At 38.9% G+C, this 22324-nt stretch overlaps 1 protein-coding gene and 1 long non-coding RNA gene across 2 annotated transcripts; both read right to left on the bottom strand.

The window, feature by feature from the left end:
• Positions 1-1152: 1152 nt before the first annotated feature.
• LOC100893887 lies at positions 1153-14955 on the bottom strand. Its single transcript, XM_030974230.1, has 10 exons — positions 14830-14955; positions 14364-14477; positions 12517-12676; positions 11717-11927; positions 7604-10406; positions 7149-7265; positions 6397-6513; positions 6058-6141; positions 5284-5379; positions 1153-4009 (listed from the first exon to the last, which is right to left on the bottom strand). Exons 1-10 carry the CDS (start codon positions 14843-14845, stop codon positions 3876-3878), a joined length of 3852 nt encoding a protein of 1283 aa, XP_030830090.1. The 5' UTR covers positions 14846-14955; the 3' UTR covers positions 1153-3875.
• Positions 14956-16992: 2037 nt separating this feature from the next.
• Positions 16993-20746, bottom strand: LOC115919829. Its single transcript, XR_004062030.1, has 2 exons — positions 20072-20746; positions 16993-17353 (listed from the first exon to the last, which is right to left on the bottom strand). It is a non-coding gene; the product is annotated as an uncharacterized LOC115919829 (long non-coding RNA).
• Positions 20747-22324: the final 1578 nt, after the last annotated feature.

Genomic DNA, 22324 nt, shown 5'->3' with positions numbered 1-22324 from the left:
CAATGAAGTCCAAAATTTCATTTGATGTAATTATTATATCATATTTCATTCCAGTGTAGTTTGACAAAGTACAATAAGCAGACACTTGCGAGTGGAATAAGTACTTTACGAAGGCAACCTTGCACAATATATTTTGTATTCATTGAATGGCAATTTTGAATTTTTTGTGCATTTATCTTCCGTATTTCTTGACGCAGCTTCTCTGCTTCTAAATGATGATGCATTGATGCTATATATTTCATTTAGTAGCGTTATATACTCCCAAGGGCGACGGAACCTATTTTTATTTTATTTTATTACTATTTTTATTCATTTATTTTTTGTGGGGGGGGGGAGGGGCAAAGGCCCCAAGGGACACTATTATGTTAAAAAGGGCACTTCGTGAGGGAGCGGAGCGACCGAGCGTGGGGGGCGGGGGTGTCTCCTTCAAACGGCAGGGAGATTTTTCAATTTTGTGGATCAGAATTACGTAATCTGGTGTATAAAGTAATAAGGTTTTCAAAACCAGCCCCAACCCGCTATCTATGTTTTTGTCTTTCCAGATAATCAAATGTATTACAGGGGGAGGGCGTGTCCCCCCTCCCACAGCAGGGAGATTTTTCAAATTTAGGGATCAGAATTACGTAATCCGGTGCATACAGTAATAAACCCGACCCCACCCCGCTATCTACGTTTTTGTCTTTCCAGATAATCAAATGTACTACAGGGGGAGAGTTGGAAGGGGGGTATCCCCCTACCCCCCCTACCCCCCCCCCCCCCCCCCCCCCCCCCCGCCCTGGTTCCGCCGCCCCTGTATACTCCACTAGAAAAACAAAACAAACATAATTCACACAATCAAACAAGCTCATGAGAAACGGACAAAAAAAAATGACAAGATTTTGGCCACAAACTTTCTCAAACATGGTTCAACCAAAAGGTGTTGGTAAATTGTACAGGGAAACCCGGTTATAACGAGCTCACTTATAACGAGGTACCAGTTATAACGAGGCTAATCTTTTGACCCCGATTCACTTATTCATTTAAATGTTAATTGTGAATTTGGCCGTTTATAACGAGGTAAATTTGATAGTCCTGACTACCTCGTTATAATGGGGTTTCCCTGTATTTATGTTACTAAGGATATCTTTTAAATCATAAGATGTGAAACATTTGTGTATATCTTTAAATTTAATGCAGTAACAACACAGGGTTTGTGATGTGCATAGTGCAGCTCTACAAATATTCAATATTTCCACCTTTTCTGCAAATTATTTTGAATATTTTCTTTCCAGTATGTATGGAAAATGCCCTTAAGATAATCTTACTAAAAAGTTACAGATACAATAACAACATCGAAATGTTTGTACGGCTCAGCTTTTCCTATAATACAATAGGAACAAGGAGATTCCTGGTGTGTAGGAGACCCCTGTACATTTAAAACTTCTATATGAATGTTATGTTAAAACAAATGACCTAAATTTCAGATAAAACAGAATTTTAGAAGGTGTTAAATTGTCGGAATGGCCGTTCTTTATTCTGTACTAATGACTGAAATTTCAGAATTATATCCTGCGTTCATGAAATACCTTATGCATATTTTCTAATGCCTCATCACACTTTCTTAATTCAAAATGGACTGTGAATAATAAATTATACATGTACTTTAGTCTAAGGAAACTCTAATGACATATTATTTGATCAGGTTTTCCAACCCTCAAAAGATAGCGCTAATTTTAAAGTACATTGTACTGTATAGCCTTTTACTTTGATATTTGCAAATTTTGATAAACTTTTCACATAAACATATACATCATCCTTCTTTGAAAAAAAACACCAGCACTGTCCACATCGTGAATGGCAGTGCATCTGGGCTTCTGAATCCTCAAACATCAACCAGAATTAACAGGATTTCCATATTTACAAACATGAGAAACATTCTAACAACTTGATATAAATGCCATTTCAACTTAACACACAAAGAAGTTTTATAACATTGCAACTTTTTACAATAGATTGTAAGAGAGAATAAAAAATCTCATTAACAGAGAAGCATCTGAAACAAACAAGAGCCCTAGGGGGGCACAACGTTCACCCGAGGTCGATCAATTCACATCTGGCGCATGTTCTCTCTGGCACCCACAGGAGATATGAAAATGTTCGTTTCTCCTGGAGGCCACCCCCCCCCCCAAGTTACCCCCACTTGGCCCCTCAGGGGCCACCCACATAAATGTCATGAACAATGTGTATTCTTCATAAATTGAGGCATCTGTAAGCATAATACCAGGTATGGCTTACTTCTGGATCTAGAGTAGATGTTTGGCATTTACATAATTTATTACTCTTGGGGACCTTCAACTGGGCCCCTGGGGCTGAATTGTAATTTATAAGCAACTATGGATCCCCTACACTTTAGAATGATTTCAACCACATTTGGATGAAATATAATCATTTATTTAAAAGAAGTAGAAAAAATGCTCATTTCACCTGGTAGTTCCCCCCAACATGTTATCCCCACAGGACCCCCTCAGGGGCTATCCAAAGAAATGTCATGAACAACTTTCATTCTGTATCAATAGAGGTATCTTTACACCATAGTTCTGGATCTTAAGAAGAAGATGTTTACAATTAACATATTTTTTACATTTGGCGTCATCCCCCAGGGCCCCCTAGGGGCCATGCCCACCATTTTAGCAACTTTGGTTCCTATACCCCTGAGGATGATTCCTGTCAAGTTTGATTGGAATCCTATCATTGGTTCTGGATAAGAAGATTAAAATGTACAAAGTTTACGCACAATGGACGACACACGACGCACCCATAAGGGCCCTGTGGGGGTAACATTTTTTAGGGGGCCCTACTACAATTTTGTTTCTTTTTATCTATTATTATTGGTATTATAATTATCATTTACATAATATATTCTGATGTAAACTTCAGAGAAATATTTGAAACAAAACCAAGTATACATGCAAGTTTCATTTTATGAGACACTGTCATAAAATAAAGTGAAGACCACCACATGAAATTTCAAAAAAGACCATTAATAAGTAATTATACTTCGGTCTCAGGATACCCTAAACATGTTATTTGGCAAATTTTTCCCACCCTAAGAAAGTAAAGATATTGTAAAAGTATAGACTTTTACCTGATAATTGCAATTTTGATAACCTTTTCATGGTAAACACATACATCATCATCCTGTGAAAAACAATACTTTTTACATGCTTTTCTGTAACAGCATAGTGTTCACATTGTAATGGCAGTGCTCCCAGAGTTCTGAATAGTCCAAAAGCAACCAGGAATAGGAAAAAGAGAGATAAACTGACATTCTTACAACTTGATATAATAAGGCTCAAGAAGTTCTATTACACTACAATTTCTTCAAATATTTAAAAACAAAACAAAATCTAAGCATCAGAGAAACATTTGAAACAAAACCAGGTATAAGTGTCATTTTATGACACCTAAAATACTGAAGCTCAAAATATTGAGGAATAATAAATTATACATGTACAACACTACAATGTTTGGTGAGTCCAAGAATACAAACTTTATTGAATGAAATACAGTAGAAACCGCACATGCTGATCTTGTGTAACTCGAATATTAAGACAACTCGAAGGAAAAAACGTTAGAGATTTATCTCCATAGAATTACGTGTACTAATTAGCTGTATCAGCCAAAGTTTTATGTCAAGTATTCGTCCCAGTCGATGAAAAAACAGAACACTCCAGTGAAAACAGCATGTGATTCACATCCCATAAGTCAAAGAAAATCAGTCACCATCATTGTGCTGCTCAATAAAGCAAGCTCCATGGACACTCATATATGATATTAGACAGTTGCGTCTTATTCACTCTTGCTACAGCAAAGCATCGAGCAGCTTGTACCAGTCTTCACTGAAAGCTTGCGGCTCTTTTCCCCAGAATGCACGCCCATTTCACCCGCTCGTTCATTACTTTGTTGCGGACTGCCTGCCAAGTGAACCTCAGCTGGTACTCTTTCAGAAACGTCTCAACTTCTTTTTTCCCTACATAGTAATTTGATAAAACAGATACAAATTTTGAGATGCACTCTTATTGATCATATTGATAGAAGATTGCATTCATTCAATTTAAAAATGGTAAATCTAATCTAATCAATCATTAATACACCAAGAATGGCATGTGAAAACACTACATTCCCATTTAACTTGGGATGTGTGATCCAACCAGATGCCCCCCCCCCCCAAAAGAAACATGTTATTTTTGCCCCACGTGCCCCTCCCCCTCTCCCCCATGTAGGAACTAGATGGAACTTCGACTGCGCGCAGTCGAGAAAGATGCCTCCGTCATAGAGCAAGTTTACAAACCAAAACAGAAGAAATTTTTCAAATTCAATTTTCTTGTAATCCATTAACAGGTTCTCAGAATATTGTGATTACAACCAATTTCTCATATACATATATGACCCTTTGATCTTTGATCTCATGACCCAAGAATCTACTCAGTTCATTGGAAGATAAGCAAGATACATACATGATCTAAGTTTGGCAGGAATCCATCAATCTGTTCAAATGATAATGCGATCACAAGCTATTTGCATACATAATGAGCCCCATGACCTTTGACCTTGACCTCATGACCCCAAAATCTAATCAGTTCATCGGCTCTGCGAGAAACATACATGACCTAAGTTTGGCAGGAATCCAACAATTGGTTCCTGAGATAACGCGATCACGAGCTGTTTTTGCATACATAATGAGCCCTGTGACCTTTGACCTTTGACCTCGTGACCCCCAAATCTAATCAGTTCATCGGCTCTGCAAGATACATACATGACCAAAGTTTGGCAGGAATCCATCGATCGGTTCTTGAGATACCGCGATCACGAGCTGTTTTTGCATACATAATGAGCCCTGTGACCTTTGACCTTGTGACCCCAAATCTGATCAGTTCATCGGCTCTGCAAGATACATACATGACCACAGTTTGGCAGGAATCCATCAATTGGTTCTTGAGATAACGCGATCACGAGCTGTTTTTGCATACATAATGAGCCCTGTGACCTTTGACCTTTGACCTCGTGACCCCAAAATCTAATCAGTTCATCGGCCCTGCAAGATACATACATGACCAAAGTTTGGTAGGAATCCATCAATCGGTTCTTCAGATAACGCGACGTACGGACGGACGGAGGCATAAAAAGTGTATTCCGAGTCCCTCCTAAGCACAGCTTTGTAGATATACTGAGCTGACAAAGTCTGTTTCGTTGATTTTTGTCACACACAAAGCCACTTCTATAAACAATACAAGGCGAACTAACCTGGGATAGATCTTGAAGATTTTCCTTTAATGATGTCACTGAAATGCTTGGCAACCAATTCTGAATGAGCTTTGTTCCATCTTGTGTAGTTGCGGGCTGCAATAAAAGTAATCCAAAGTCATAACAAATACACACTGGCAGCGAGTGGATATAAAGGTACATACAACTAGAAAATTTGAACAGCCCTAAATTTGCCTTTGCTTGAGGAAATTGTACTTTTCAAGCAAATATGAAATGCAAAGTGAGTGTTAGCTTTTTAAAGAAGTCATCAAAGCAATGCATGGGATATGTCTGTTTTACACAGATGGCTGCTGTTTCAGTGTGTGCAAATATGTAGCTGACACCCTTAACATAGTTTATTCACTAAAGGATGGAGCTTACATGAATAAAAAAATGACTGTCCAAAACTAATGCTGTTATCCGATCCGGATCTGATCCGAGAGCTCGGCGGTAATCGCTTCCGAGCCGATTCCGAGACGGGATCCGAGAAATATTATTTCTCGGAGAAAATATCGAAGATTTGCCGACCCATTTTCTCTAGTAATAACTGAAAATGTGTATGTTTGACAGTCCATTAAGTAGTGTAATTTAAATAACTAATGAGGAAAGCAATATTGTTTACTTTATAAGTGGTTATTTTGTAGATTTATTTTTGTATTTATCTCACTTAGGAATGTTCAATACATGTATCCCCACTTCAACCAGTAATGTACAGTCCCTTTAATCACAGTGTCATGTGATTATATCACTCACACTAGCAGAATAGATCCATACCTTTCTTGGCATTAGCTGATTCACTTGCGTTTTCACAGTCACTCTCACTTTCCTCAACAAAAGGCACTGGTCTTCTGCGTCGGCCTGGAAAATGCAAAGAACATTGTCTGGTAAAAGGCTATTCAAAGAAAAATGAAAATTACAGCCTTGATATTGCTTTAGAGAAGTAGAGATAACTAAACTTGAAAGCATTCTATAAGGTGGACTATTATGGCATGAGGATTTATTTTCTTCAACACGAGTAACCATGTCCTCATTCTGCATAATGCCTATAGCAAGCATAAACATTGTTATTACGCTTATCTAATAAACTTTAAAAATTCAATTGAATTTACATACTTCTCTTGGTGTTAAGTGTCAGACTCTGTAGTGGCCTTCTGCTGGATACCAGTGGCTGCCTACTGCTGGACACTGATGGCTGCTGGCTGGCCAATGTATGACTGCCTGTTCCAACACCTACAGCATGTCAAGATTTTTTTTATTTTTTTATAGAAATATAAGAATTAAAAAGGCTAGTTATTTTTAGCCTTATTTAAAGTCTGAGATCATGCATTTTACACATATGAAGTGCTCTGGGCATGATTCAATGCTTGTTAATTAATTTCATTTAGTATGCCTCAGTCTCCAATGTAGATGTACTTGAAAACAAAGCTTCAGGACCTTTCGACACAAACATATGACTGATTTATATATATGTGCAGGCCTAGTCTGTACATTCCTTCCTCGGCATAGCCGGATTCACTTGGGTCATCACTGTCACTCTGACTCTCAACAAAAGGCACACATCTTCTTCGTTGGCCTGAAAAATATAATGAACCTTACTGTATAAAATGCAACTCAATTATCATTTTAAGATGAAAGAAAAAAATGGCATTTGGTATTGTTGCTTTTGGGGGAAAAAAAAACATTTAACTCAAAAGTATTCTGTGAAGATTATACATGCAGACGTGAGGTATTTTGGTATGTCACTTTGTTTCCATCTTCACTGGCTAACATGAACATTCTGTTGCCTACAGTAACTACAATTGCACTGCAATTATTATGCATCTTTAAAAATGTTAAAGCAGAAAATTTTATCAGATTGTACATACTTTTCTGGGTCTGCATTGTCTGACTCTGTAGTGGCCTACTGCTGGATACCAGTGGCTGCCTACTGCTGGACACTGATGGCTGCTGGCTGGCCAATGTATGACTGCCTGTTCCAACACCTACAGCATATTAAGAAAATTATGATCTTTATTTTGTTTGTAACCCCAACTAGGGTCATTTTCAGACATCGGCTATTTGGATAGGTCTTGTTGTCCTGAGACTTATTTAAAGTCTGGGACTTGGTATTATCGATGTAAAGTTTATGTGGATTTATAGATTGCATTTGTATTATTGAAGGGGATATACTGTGTATGTACAACAAATCTATTTAACTAACTGTTTTAAAAATAACAAAAAAGTACCCCTTTATAAAATACCCTGATGAGTAGTTATGTATGGGTAATTGAAATTGAAAATAAAGACCAAACCAATGCAAAAGAGTAGTAAATGCTCTTACCAGAATCTATGTGTTGAAGAATACTTCCAACTTGCGTTACTTCCTGGATGGCCAATGGAGTTTGATAAATATTCTCATTTATCATTCCTGAGTGTCCCATGTGCTTGAAAAACAAAGCTCTCTTGGCCTCGGGCAACTCAAAGGCAGCGTACATTGTGCTCACTCTATGTCTATTTTTAGTGGCATTGATTTGTGCCTTGTTCACGATGCCTGCTGCCTTGCATATGCTATTCAGTGCATGCCAGCCTGTGACATGGGACATCGACTTCTGTGTGCATGCAAAGACGTATGTGTTATCACTTGGTATGCCAACCATCTCCCTGACTTCGGGGTCGCACAAACGTTGCATTGCTTCCACTGTATCTTTGGGAAACAAAACAGGAACTAGGTGATTGTTTCCTTTCCCGGTCTGATACGCCACTTTGAAATTTTGAAGCATGTCCCTTTCTAGAGGATCATCTATGTCCTCTGCTCTTTGCTTGTCAATCCATACATCTGCATTGGCCTCCTCCCATTCACTCAGGTTCAGCCTGCACGGCTCCCCACCTCTTCGAGCATTAAACAATGTTAGCCTGGAGACAGTCATGTCTCGTAGGTTCTTGAAATTATGGATATCCCATACAAGATATTCATCGCTGACTATCTCCTGAACTCCATCAACAGAATATGTCCTTAGCTTCTGCATGTCAGCCTCAAGAGGCAACGCATCCGGCTTTCTGAGCTTGACTTGCCGATTCTTATTAATGGCATATGTCGCATCTCCAAATAGAAAGCTGTGATTCAGTTCCAGGACTGCGATGAACTTGTCAATTTCTTCGGCACCTCTGTCATCTCCTGTTGACAGATATGTAGCTTTTGTGACTTTGCATGCTAATTTCAGAAGGTAGTAGAGTCCAGATTTCAAACCAGATTTTAACTGTCCACTTTCTTCACCAGTAGTGTACACAGTAATGGCTTCACTTAGAGCATGAAAATGAAGCCTATCAAACATGTCTCCTGCATTTCCATTTTGAAGGACTGAGTTCCCATGGATTGCATGCTGCTGCTTGAATAATGCATATAGTGAAGCTAGCCTGCGCATGCTAGCCATGACAGATTTCCGAACCTGGGACCTTTTGTCCCGTTTGCTCCTTTCCTTACTCCACAATCGTTGCCCTATGTTGGTAATGACTTCATCAGTTCTGCAGACTTCACCAATCTCATCATCACGAAACTTTGACAATATTTCAGTGGTGAATTCAGAGACATCCTCATTGACTTGGACATTTGACATCAGTAAGGATACTGGCACTGCACAAGCTTCTGCAGCGGTATCACCTCTGCAATACCTCTTATGCCGTTTGAAGTAAGGTTTTGAATAAAAACCTTTGCATAACCCACAAATAGTCATTTTATCATTTGTATTGCATTTTCGCTCTCTCTGGTATTGTGGGTCCTTTTTTTTTATTTGATTTTGGTTGGCATGGAGAATTCCCTGTTTCTTGAATACAGACATGGCCACATTTCTTTCCTTTTTTGGGAGCTTCAAAGCATCTTTCACACTTTTCTCATGTTTGTGCACTTGTGTTATGTGTCTGGTTAGTTTCTCTCCACAGCTCTTGTGACAGAACGGGCAAACTCTTGATGGCTTTGAGTAATTTCTCTTGGCTTTCTTCTGTGGTAGTTCAAACATTACACTTTCAGCTTTATTGGACTCGGCTCCAGAGGCCACATCCTCATTGACAGATGAAGTTTCTATGCATTCAGGCAGAGAATCATGAGATTCACTTTCACTTTCAAGATCATATTCATAAGTGGGGTCTAAAACAGAATTATCACTTGAATCAGAGAAGCTGTCAACTTCATTTAAACAGTCTAGTTTTGAAAACCGAGCTGTTATTTTATGTCCAGATTTTCCACTGACATTTGGCATCCGCAAGTAATGTGATTCAGGGACAATTTGAGACAAGGTATCAAGTGGGCTGCTAGATGGAGACAGGGGCTGCTCCTGGTGAGAAGTATCAAGCGGGCTGCTAGATGGAGACGGGGGCTGCTCCTGGTGAGAAGTATCAAGCGGGCTGCTAGATGGAGACGGGGGCTGCTCCTGGTGAGAAGTATCAAGCGGGCTGCTAGATGGAGACGGGGGCTGCTCCTGGTGAGAAGTATCAAGCGGGCTGCTAGATGGAGACGGGGGCTGCTCCTGGTGAGAAGTATCAAGCGGGCTGCTAGATGGAGACGGGGGCTGCTCCTGGTGAGAAGTATCAAGTGGGCTGCTAGATGGAGACGGGGGCTGCTCCTGGTGAGAAGTATCAAGTGGGCTGCTAGATGGAGACGGGGGCTGCTCCTGGTGAGAAGTATCAAGTGGGCTGCTAGATGGAGACGGGGGCTGCTCCTGGTGAGAAGTATCAAGTGGGCTGCTAGATGGAGACGGGGGCTGCTCCTGGTGAGAAGTATCAAGTGGGCTGCTAGATGGAGACGGGGGCTGCTCCTGGTGAGAAGTATCAAGCGGGCTGCTAGATGGAGACGGGGGCTGCTCCTGGTGAGAAGTATCAAGCGGGCTGCTAGATGGAGACGGGGGCTGCTCCTGGTGAGAAGTATCAAGTGGGCTGCTTGATGGAGACGGGGGCTGCTCCTGGTGAGAAGTATCGAGTGGGCTGCTAGATGGAGACAGGGGCTGCTCCTGGTGAGAAGTATCAAGTGGGCTGCTAGATGGAGACAGGGGCTGCTCGTGGTGAGAAGTATCAAGCGGGCTGCTAGATGGAGACGGGGGCTGCTCCTGGTGAGAAGTATCAAGTGGGCTGCTAGATGGAGACGGGGGCTGCTCCTGGTGAGAAATAAATAAATAAATAAATAAATGAATAATAACAATAATAATAATTATAATAAAAATAAATAATCACATGAAACCAATTTTCACTCAAACCAGAATTTTATTGACTGTACCCAAGTTATAATGCATTTACAAAAATGTTTGTTAGGAAGTGGAAGTTAATTCACCCTGTCAGGTTGAAAAAAATTCATCTAAAATAGGGCAAATACTTTTTTTTTTGCACAAATCACATGAAATTTATTAGGAAGTACAGGTGCAACTCTCACTAATCTATAAGAGTTTATCATTTCTCTCTCACTATTTTTTATGTTTTATCTCAGTTCTTTAATTTACCTTTTTAAAAATCTGTGTTTTTCTCTTAAATTTGTTCTGCAGCTGTGCAGCAAGTTATTAGTTACTTTCATTATGCAGTACATCTTGTACAACTAGATGGATACTCAACTGCTGCGTGCAATCAGAAGTATGTTACATGCCTTATTGAAGAAATTGTCAAATAATGACCTCTCCTATACTACTATAGGTCAAATGGTTTATCTGTTATTCCAAGAACCAGGGGCTAGTTTCATGCATTCAATCTCTGTTGCCTTTGATCTGTGACCTCATGACCCCCATTCTTATCAGATTATTGCCCTTTGTATGTGCATACATAATCTCACTTCTAAGTTGATATGTTAAACCATTCTCGAGTTATCGCAAGAACAAGCGATTTTCATTTACACAATGACCACATGACCTTTGACTTTTGACCTAATGACCCCAAAACCTACTTCCCTTAAATGTGCCTTCCATTTATATACATGATCTCCGATTAAAGTTGATATATCAAATTGTACTTGAGTAATCGTGTGAATGTGCCATTTTCATGTAAACAATGACCTCCGTGGCCTTCGACCTAATGACCCCAAATCTGATCAGATCAGTCTGCCTCCCAGTGCCATACATAATCTATGTTTAAAATTTCTATGTCATACCATTTTCAAGTTATCGCAACAAGTTATTTTCATGTATAAAGACCTCTGTGATCTTTGACCCTTGACCTCATGACCACAATTTAATTAGATCATTGTCCCATATGACCCAACATTAAAATCAATACATCTAACAGTTCTTAAGTTATCACAACGAAAACAGGACGGACTTTGGACGTACAGATGTATGGACGAAACACCCAAAAACATAATGCCTCCGGCATCACCTTCTGTGAGCGTAGGCATAACAATTATGTTTACATTGCCATGAAGAGTATTCCTTTAAAAACAACCCAAAACAAAACAAAATAAAAAAAGTCCCCTTTAACTACTCACCATATGTTTCCATGGCAGCTTTGCATCTGGTAAACCATAATCATAAAGTAGCTCACTGCCAACTCTTATGGTCTCTGAGGCAAAAAGGCACAAGTACGGTACATCTTCCACAGAAATAACCTTCATGTTACAGTTGCGCTCATGTGGCTCCCCATGATTTACAAGTCTTCCATAAGAAGGCCCCTTTTCTGTTTCCTCTGTGGCATCATAACTGAAAAAGGAGGACATATCATTAGTCTCCACGGATCTATAAAATTCAAAGTGAAAATAGAAGTGAGGTTTCCAGTGAGGGGAAAACAAATTTGTAAGATGTTTGTACATGGGTCATTCTAATCCCAACAAAAAAAGTAAGTCCCCCCCCCCCCCTAATCAAAATAGCATAATTTTTTAACGAAGAAGGTTCAAGCAGAATAACTTGGCAGGATTGTTACTACAGTTATGGGCAATTCCATTCTGCCCTAGAAAATGCCTACTTTTGTTATTGCATAAAATGTAACTATTTGTATTGATTTTTAAGTGTCTGTTCATCTGATTTTTCTAATTTTTCATAAAGGTGAATTTTCTAAGGGAGGACTTATCCTTCAAAAGCACATTTTTCATGCAGTCAGAATAAACCTGGCAAAAAAAATAAACACTTCTGTGTCCCATTTGGTAACAAGGCTTTATGCTAGTAATACTGGAGAAAGTTAAGCATCCTTCGTCTTCACTCTTTCTTTTCTATAGTCAACACTTGCCTAAGGCATAGGGCAAGAAAATATCATTCTTGTTTGTATGGAAGTTAATTTCCAAGAGTGACTCACCAGCTGGTTTTTCCCTTGAATGAGAAAAAATACCGAAAAACACTTGGATGGCCTTCATCCTCCTCCAGAGCTTCAGCCACACTTTCAGGTAGTAGTTTTCCTGGATACTGCAAGAGGAAATCTCCATTGTCAAATTCCTCTGTAGTCACTACTCCTCTTCCTGGAATAAGAGAGCACATTAAGCACATGTATAGTTGAGCCTCACAGAAAATATTTTGTACACTAAGCATGGGCACTTTCATGTTGATCATGGCCAGTTCCACATAAAAAAACAAATTTTAGAGAATTTTAAAGGTATGAAATTGTAATAAATTTGACATGTTTGGAATGATGTTGAGTTACTGAATCTAGCAGTCAGATTGAAATTCATGTTTTATTATGCCTCCGCACGGAAGGTGCCGGAGGCTTTATGTTTTCGGGTTGTTCGTCCGTCCATCCTACAGAGGGTCAGAATGAAATCAAACTGTGCCAAAAGTCTTAAATGGTGAATGTGAGATTCCAATATTTTTGCATATGGGCTTTTAGCTATTAGCTGGTACTACTTGCAACTTTTTGTGTTATAAACATAAATGTTCAGCAATGTTTTGTGTAATTTAGCTCATTTCTATAGGGATAAAATGCATTGACAATGGGGAAAAAAGAAACTACACTTGAGTGCACAGGAGCTGTCTGCACTGACGTAAAGCACAAAAATAGTTTTGGCGCAGTTTGTTTTCATTCTGGCCCACTGTGCGTCCGTCCGTCATTCCGTAAGTCTGTCCGGATTTTTCGTTTACGTGATAACTCAAGAATTCCTGAATGGATTTGATCATACTTGGCCCAAAGGTACCCCATGACGTGCCAACGATCTGATTAGATTTTGGGTCAGATCCACCCAGGGTCAAAGGTCAATCAACTTTATCAAAAAATACTACTTTTACCTCGTTTACGTGATGACTCAAGAAATCCTGAATGAATTTTGATCATACTTGGTCCAAAGGTACCACTTGTCGTACCAGCGAGCAAGTTGGAATTTTGGCCATATTCACCCAGGGTCAAAGGTCAAAGGTCAATGAACTCTATCTGAAAATCCTACTTTCACCATCTAGGAATTACCAATTAAGTTGAAATTTGGTAAGGAGGTAGCAAAAAAGTAGAGAAACATTTTGGTGTAACATTGAATGTAAAAAGTTAAAGGCCAAGGCCAAGGAATTGGCATATCTGTCATTACCTCCAGCTTGGAAATTTGAAAGTCTACAGTATTACTTTATGGAATTTCAGTGTCATATACAACTTTTAAGTTTAGCCTCCTCCACCAAATATTAATGAATATGGGTGCTATGCTAAAGTATGTATATCCACCCTACCTACATGTAGGCTTTCAAAATGCACTGAAATGCCAAAAAAGAACATAACTCAAAGACAAATCAATCAAATGCAAGTTTAAACAAAAGGGATTTAACATTGGGCTTAAAGCTTTCAAATCTAGAACTAAATGTGTGGATCCAATTATGAATTATACAAGAATGCGTACAGGAAAATTATTAAATCAACTATCGAAGCAATAATTGAGGAATGCGAAAAGGCGGAGCCCCACATACCAGTCTACTGCATGCAGTCAAATGTTTCCAGTTTCTAAAGGGAGCTGTTTGGGAAGGTGTGTTTATGCATGAGAGGAGCTGTCGAAAAAGACAGGTCCATGCAATGAAAAGGTGAATTTTCGGGTAAAATTGGCAGCGTGTGTCCCATGACCATTGAGAACATACATGGTACATGTATTGAATCATTGTAGTTGTGTTAACCATTAAACAAGCACTGTACAATAAAAACAAAAACAAACAAATAACAAAGATATTAGAACCCCTTACCTTTCAGAGGAATTTCCTTGACAACAAAACCTTGTTTGTCTTCCTGTTTTCTGATATATATCTCTGCTTCTTTGTCAGGCTTTATACGCTTCCTTCTTTGACCAACCATTGTACCTAGACAGTCCAAAAAAGAAATATGCAAAAAAGAAAATGTCAGTTCAACTACAAAAACACTCTGATGTGCAATCTTACACGGAGTAATATTAGCTTGCGCATTGACATAGCATGGCAAATGTTTAATTTTCAGGGTGTCAATTGAATTTAAAAAGGTGCACTATTTTATTTTCTTATATTGCAAATGAGTCTTGAACCCTGAATTTTTAAGTACAGAATCTCTTTAATAAGCAGCTCCTCTTCAAGCTGGCTAACATGAACATTTTGTTGCCTACAGCAACTGCAACTGCACTGCAATTATTATGCATCTTTAAAAATGTTAAAGCAGAAAATTTTATCAGATTGTACATACTTTTCTGGGTCTGCATTGTCTGACTCTGTAGTGGCCTACTGCTGGATACCAGTGGCTGCCTACTGCTGGACACTGATGGCTGCTGGCTGGCCAATGTATGACTGCCTGTTCCAACACCTACAGCATATTAAGAAAATTATGATCTTTATTTTGTTTGTAACCCCAACTAGGGTCATTTTCAGACATTGGCTATTTGGATAGGTCTTGTTGTCCTGAGACTTATTTAAAGTCTGGGACTTGGTATTATAGATCTGTTTAATCTGACCTCTTCTGCCAACCCAAATTGTTGTTTAGTTATGATATCTAAAAATGTATTTGTTTTGGTATTTTTAGGGATTGGTTTTTTATGCTGTCCCACGAAGTCCTGAACCCCATGTACTGCCTGTTTCAGTACGCCAACAAGAATACATGTAACTACTGTCTGCAGATCAACCTGGCCTCGTCCGTCAACCCAGACCATCTCCAGTAGGAAGATTCATCGCCATGGTGAGAAGTCATACAATATGTCTGCAGATGGAACATAACACTGATTTTGTTTGGGGTCCTGGTTGCCCTCCACGATCTTACCCTCTCTGGGGTGATCTTGGATGGGTCTTTGCAAACTAACTACTTGGTCCAGAATGAAATCAATATTATTGCAGTCATAAAAAGAATAGACTATTTCGAGCTGGACATGGAGATGACATTCGTTGCAGACTTTGAGATCCTAGGAAAGATCGAGACGGTAGATCTCAAGGAAGGCGGCAAAGATATTGACGTCACCGAGGCTATTTTATGACGAAAGGCTGCTGTGAAGAAACAAGTGGTGTGGCCAACATTCCACACCAGCCTCGGGACACCCTCTGGAAGAGCATCAACGAGACGAGACACCAGCAGCAGCGCCTCCACCACCATCATTCACTCGAGCGGCGGCGGAGGCAGTGGTCAGGTCTACCGCGCCACCACTCCCTATTCACGCTAAAACAGACTCTGTCTTTCAAGGTGGAGAAGGAAGATGATTATGATGAGTGTAGCAAATAGGACTATGTGGACAAACTTGAACATCCTGGAGGATATCCTAGATTTTGAAGTGGAAATAAAAAGATGTTTGCTGCTCGACCAGATTCATGTTAAAGCAGAAATTCTTCACGATTGAGGAGGACAAATTCAGGTAGAGAAAGATGATGATTATGACGTGTATAGCAAATAAGACTGTGGACAAACATGAACATCCTGGAGGATATCTTTAAATCTAGAGTGGAAAGAAAAGATGACATCTCACATCTACCACTCAACAGAATCAAGATCATATATTTATATTTATGGTGAACTGTCTTGCATGTACCTGTTTGTTTGTTTGTTTTCCTGTCCGCTGCCAGTCTACACAGCGGCTGTAGAGTCGCTCAAGTCGCGAAAAAGCTGAAAAGTGGGTGGAAGGGGCGTACATGGCAGGGGTACCTTTCCTGCATGCCTAGGAAATTGCTGACAAACGCAGACAAAAAACTCATCAATGTCTGAAGACGGTCATCATTTCCGTATAAAGATACTAGGAAGCCAGAAAAATGTGGGGGACATGTCGTCGTCCCCCCCCCCCCCCCCTCCCTTGTCAGATTTGTGTCCATGCTATTTCAAAATTACATGTATTTTATTCATAGATGATGCAAATTCAAAAATGCTAGACCTGATTTGAATAATGAAAAGTAAACAAAAATATATGGTAAAATCTCATTACTTTGAAGTGGTTTAATGAAGAGAAGAATGGAACTCAGAGTGAGATTAGAGTAGATTTTTAGTGAATATTTGTTCACTCATTTCATTTCACTCATTTTGGAGTAACCTCAGGGATCACTCGTGAACCCTGAGGTCAATCTAAAATGAGTGAAAAGATGTGTACGTTCGCACCAAATATAAGAGGAAGAAGAAAGGGGAAAAGACAGAAAAGAACAGAAAAAAGGAAAACGAAAGAAAGAAAAAAAAAGAAAGAAGAAATAAAAAGAAAGAAAGGTAGAGGGAAATAATGAACTAAAAATAGGATGAAAACATTACAAGATAGGAATATCTAAAAAAAAAAAAAAAAAAAAAAAAGAAAGACTGGAGAAAAAAAAAAGAAACGGGAATATAAAAAAAAAAAAAAAATTGGGATGAAAAAGGAAACTAAAAAAAAAGGATAAGAACTGCAAAAAGAAAAGAAAGAAAAAAAAAATTATACCCTGAGGGAAAAACCCCTGAATTTACCAATATGCCCCTACACTTGGATCATGATTTATGAATAAAAAGTTACCCCCCATAGCCCCATAACACATCTTACAAAGTATTCATAAGTATAGAATTCAGAACCATTAAAATAAAAAATAAAATAAACACCATCATAGAAACAAACTACATAATCAAATCGATAAACAGAAGACCAATGTTTGATTTGTTCAAGATCATGATGATTAGAAGTTAGAATAACTCCAACAGGTTTATGATTATTGATATGATTATTAACTAGCGCTTGCCTGTACATACATGTAGACATGTTAAAATAATCTGGTACTAAAATCTGAAAAATGAAATGAGAAAACGGGAAAAAGACGAAATCTAATAATTAAAAGTCTTCTAATTCTACTAACAGGTAATAAACTAAAATAATGCGTCAATGGGCATGCAAAACAAAACAAACTTGCAATAACAATTAAAACATCAAAAGCGAAAAGAGGGAATATGACTTAGCTTTAATCTGCTCGAGCTTCGAATCAAAATTGACTGCCTGATCTTTGGACAATGTAAGCCTCTTGACAAACCTTTGTGGCTGAAACAAGACTAAACACGATTAATCTCATTTTTCAGCTGTGATGGCCTTGTCAAACGGCAAAGACAAGGTCGTAACATTTTTAACATATTATAACATGCATCTCTATGGCGGAAACTATTACCGCCATAGAGATGCACGTTATAACGAAATCTGAAGAAAAAATCTCGCGATAAACGAAAACGAGTGATGGAAAATGCTATGAAAATCTGCAAAATCGCCGTGGTTATGGAATAACATTCAAGCAAGACACGAGATCGATGAGTTTAACTATTATAGTAGCCCAAAATATATTTATTGCACCATACAGTTGATTCCAAGTGCCAAAATATGGCATTTTATGGTTGGAAATCGACTTGATTCCGTAAGTGATATACATGTATCCCTATCACCCGAGCTCTTTCGGCCCGTACTGCCCAGTGTATCGTTCGCATCTATCGCTAGAAGCAGCCGACCACCAAAAATACAAATTATGATGTCGAGGCAATGATAGTGATAGATTTATCGATCTAGCACAGGCTGGGCCTCCTATTCAGTTAGTGTGCAGCACAGAACAATCACATTGCCGCCATGCGTTATTTTTTTCGTTTGGCTTGGAATTGATTGCTTGAGGGGTATGAGCGAATTCACTTTGACCCAGTTGACAATGCGTTGTCATTGGAAATGACCAGATGCTAGCGTAAAGAACAGAGGCACTTTCGCGTGTGTGGCCGTATGTATGTGTAAGATACAAAGTATTTTACACATAGTATACTAGTATAGGTATGGACGGTCTATGGACTCAAGGTATGACATGTTAAAAAAAAACGTCCAAATGTTAATGTAAATGTCTCTATCTAGAGTTCTCTTGGACTAGTAGTAACTTAACAATAACAGTTTAAGTATGGGTGAGAAAACAAGCATCGATTTGACGATTTGACATAATCATACAAGTCAATTTTCATCAAACTCAAACATGTCAAACTCAAGGCAGAGCAAAGCTTCTCATTTTCTCTACAACTCTGCTCAGTACTACGGCATTATCGTGAAATTAGGCTCTGAGGGACAGTTCGAACCGGACAACTTCCAACCAGCTAACAAGTCAAATCGCGACCGATATGAATCTGCACTCCGTCGCGTGTCTGCTTCCACAAACTAACAAAGATTACTTCTCTTTTTGGGAATATTGGGGTTTTTTTCGTCAGAACGAAAATTCTTAAAATGTTTCATTCCCAAACTCCTCTGACGAAATAAACCTAAATAAATATGAGATTGGATTTATTTCGTCAGCGGAGATATAGGAATATTTTCCATATTCCTATAAACTCCTATGACGAAATAAATCTAAATAAATATGAGATTGGATTTATTTCGTCAGAATACTACAGCAAGAACCGCCCAAACAAAATAAACTGCATAATTATCAAGTAATTATGAAAAATAAATTTTCAACTCTCTTTACTTACTCGTGAAATAAGGCTCCGCCCTGTACAAACCTATGGAAGACGCTACATAGGTTTGTACAGGGCGGAGCCTAATATCACGAGTAATTAAAGAGAGATGAACTTCGCCAACTCTCTTTACTTACTCGTGAAAAAAGGCTCCGCCCTGTACAAACCTATGGAACATGCTACATAGGTTTGTACAGGGCGGAGCCATATTTCACGAGTAAGTAAAGAGAGTTGGCGAAGTTCATCTCTCTTTAATTACTCGTGATATTAGGCTCCGCCCTGTACAACTCTATGGAAGGCGCTATACATAGGTTTGTACAGGGCAGAGCCTTATTTCACGAGTAAGTAAAGAGAGTGGAATTATTCAACTGTCTTAATAGTATACAGTTTTTGATTTTACTGATGATGTGTGGAAGCAATTTATGTGTTTTTGTCATCTTGCTATTGCGATTATAAAATTTGAAACGCTCTGCTCTAGACTCTAGATTCTAGCTATGTTTCCGTGATTCTTGTCCGACACTGTGATTATTGTTTCTAGAAAGTCTATGGGAAAACGCGTGGTGGAAAGAAAACCCAAGAAATCACCGCTTTTAAATAGAGTTTCGCATCGTAAACAAAGGAAATCCATTCAAGATTAGTAGACCGAGAAATCCATCGAAATTGCCGTAAGTTTGGTGCTGTGAAAATAGGAGTCCTCCAGGCCAGGCCCAGCTAGGACCTAAACCACGATATACTATAGCCAGTACTACTACTAGTTTGTCCAGCTTAACAGAAATCTGGGCATACATAAAAAAAAAGGAATAGTTTTCTCAACACATGACTACCAGACTACGTTGTTGTCTCAGAGTCAGAATAATGTGGCACAGAGCCTCAGAGCCGGGGTTTCAACCATGTTGAACACAGTCCCACATATGGAAGTTTCTGTGAGTGTGAGTTGAAAGTTGGGGGGGGAAATAAGGGGAAAAAAGTAAACTATCGTACTTCCTGTCATAACTTATAAACTAAGGTCAGAACTAGAAAAGAGGCAATACAATTTTACCTTTTAAGAAGCACTCTTCTCGTCTTGCAGGATGTTTTGCAGCGAATAGGGGTCCGCTCCTCTGATCTCGTTGTGATAGAAGACATCACATCATCAGTAGCCTCTGGTACATCGACATGACAGCGCAGCACATGCACATTGCATGTACGTGCATTTAGTATGCACTGATATATGGGGGTGATGACGTCACGATTTTTTGACAAAATTTTGTTCCAAAAGGGGTGTATATTTAACATGGAGCCAAAACTTTTTTTAAATTCTGTGTCAGTTTCTCACAAATACGAAAAAAAGACCCCCACATGTAATATAATGAAAATATAGAGCCTAGTTTTTTAGTAATTAAGAAAAAACATGAAGTCTCCACAATGTAGTTTTGTAACTACGCCAAATATAGGGAGACAAAATGTCCCTTTGATTATCTGCAATTTATTGACCCCCTCAATATAATGGACCAGGCTATGAAACAAGCGGGGAAAAACGGATGCAACCGATATGTGTTGAACTGAGCTGATCTGTTTGGAAAGTACGTAAAATACATGCTGAAACGTTAGGGAGACACAAAATTGTCTCCCTATTCATTTTGTCTCCGTAATATACCTGCTCAAACCCCCTATTGTCTCCCAAAGGTACCATCCACGCTAATATATATATATATATATATATATATATATATATATATAAAAGGAGATTATGCATTTAAAGTATCTGTCATAGTCAATAAATTTGATCATGTATGGTGTCAAATTTACCCACGTACATTATAACGACTACAAATCAGCTTGTAGTAGCATTCAGCATGTTGTTTGTACATTTCTTTTGTAGCCTGGCTATATCCCAAAATATAGTCACAAGTTTTCATAGAACCTTCAGGCCTTCCACTGATCAAAACGGGATTAAGCTCAGATCTCAATGTCATACAGACTTTGTTTTTGACAAATCTAATCTGAAAATTTCCTTGTCTTATACCTCGCTTGTTAATGTTATTTACCAAGTTACTGACAAGCCTTTACTACCATTTAGAGTTTACTTAACCTCCAGGACATTCACAATAAGCAATGCTTATTTCACTGAGCTCCTTTGTCATAATTAGCCAGGAAGAATATGTTGCTTTGTTCAGATATGTTTTGTCTTTTTGCGTTGGTTTGACCTGTGCTCTAAAAACACACAAGTCGCTATCTGCAGAGAGGGGATTGTACTCGAGCTTCTCCACATTTCTATCGGCAAAAAGATGAAAGTCCTCAAAACTCTTGAAAGCTTATAGTCTGCTCTATTTTCTACTAAATAATTAAAAACGTCATAGATTCCAAAGTCTGGAATATCGTCAAACTTAGAAGTGTACCTGGGGAGTTCTGTTGGTTTACTGAACAAAAAACATGTACGTTGCAGTTTTCAAAGCACAGTAGTGTCAGAGTGAGACGGGCCTGATAGGACCGGGTCGACAGGCAGGCTAATGTCCGCTACCGCAGACGCTAATCTTACAAGTCTTTCCTTGTTGTATCCCATGCACAAAACTCCTCTGTTTCGAAGAAAATCTCGCAGCTGCTTGATATTCTACTTGCTGAACGTCAAGTTGGAAGACATTTCCTTCAAAAACAGAAATCCAAATATACAAACGCGGCGTCGATAGAAAATTATTAATGAAATTTAACGGCAAGAACCATCGGTCTAATACACAACGCACAGATTAAAAATGGTGGTTTGACAAAAGCTTGACCCACCTGGTTACAGTAACCGTGCATTACGTAACCGCCGAAACTGGCCTATTGAATTCGGTAATTTGCTCATGCATATTACCGTGTGAAAAAATCTTTAGTCTCAACAACTTCTCAACAATACGGGTGAAACCGTGTAAGATATCAAAAACAATACGCGGCCGCTAACTATATGCACAAAAATTGATTTAAAGTTTAAAACATCTCAATCACATCGTACGCTGGACGCCTTAACAGGTTGAATGATTAATCTCCATCAAACAATTCAGAAGAAAAAAAGGGACAGAGAGTAAAACATCTGATGAAAATAATCCGGAAAAGTAATATCCAAATAAATGGCACAGTTTAGAGACTAATTACTTGAAGCGGGCCGAGGAGCTGACAACAAATCCTGCAAGATACACGATGCCTTGTGTATCTTCTCCTGTCTTAATTGAATGAGTCCCGATAAATGGTTGACACCTTTCACGATGTCCAGTTGAACATCCTCCGTAAATATACGGGCCTCGCCGCTGTTCTGTTCGGTTTGGTTGCAAAGCTG

Source organism: Strongylocentrotus purpuratus, unplaced genomic scaffold (genome assembly GCF_000002235.5).
Source record: "Strongylocentrotus purpuratus isolate Spur 01 unplaced genomic scaffold, Spur_5.0 spur5_scaffold_7, whole genome shotgun sequence".
In the NCBI taxonomy this organism is placed as follows: Eukaryota; Metazoa; Echinodermata; class Echinoidea; order Camarodonta; family Strongylocentrotidae; genus Strongylocentrotus; species Strongylocentrotus purpuratus.
Note: the sequence above shows the minus strand (reverse complement) of the source record. Positions and strands in the feature narration are given on the sequence as shown.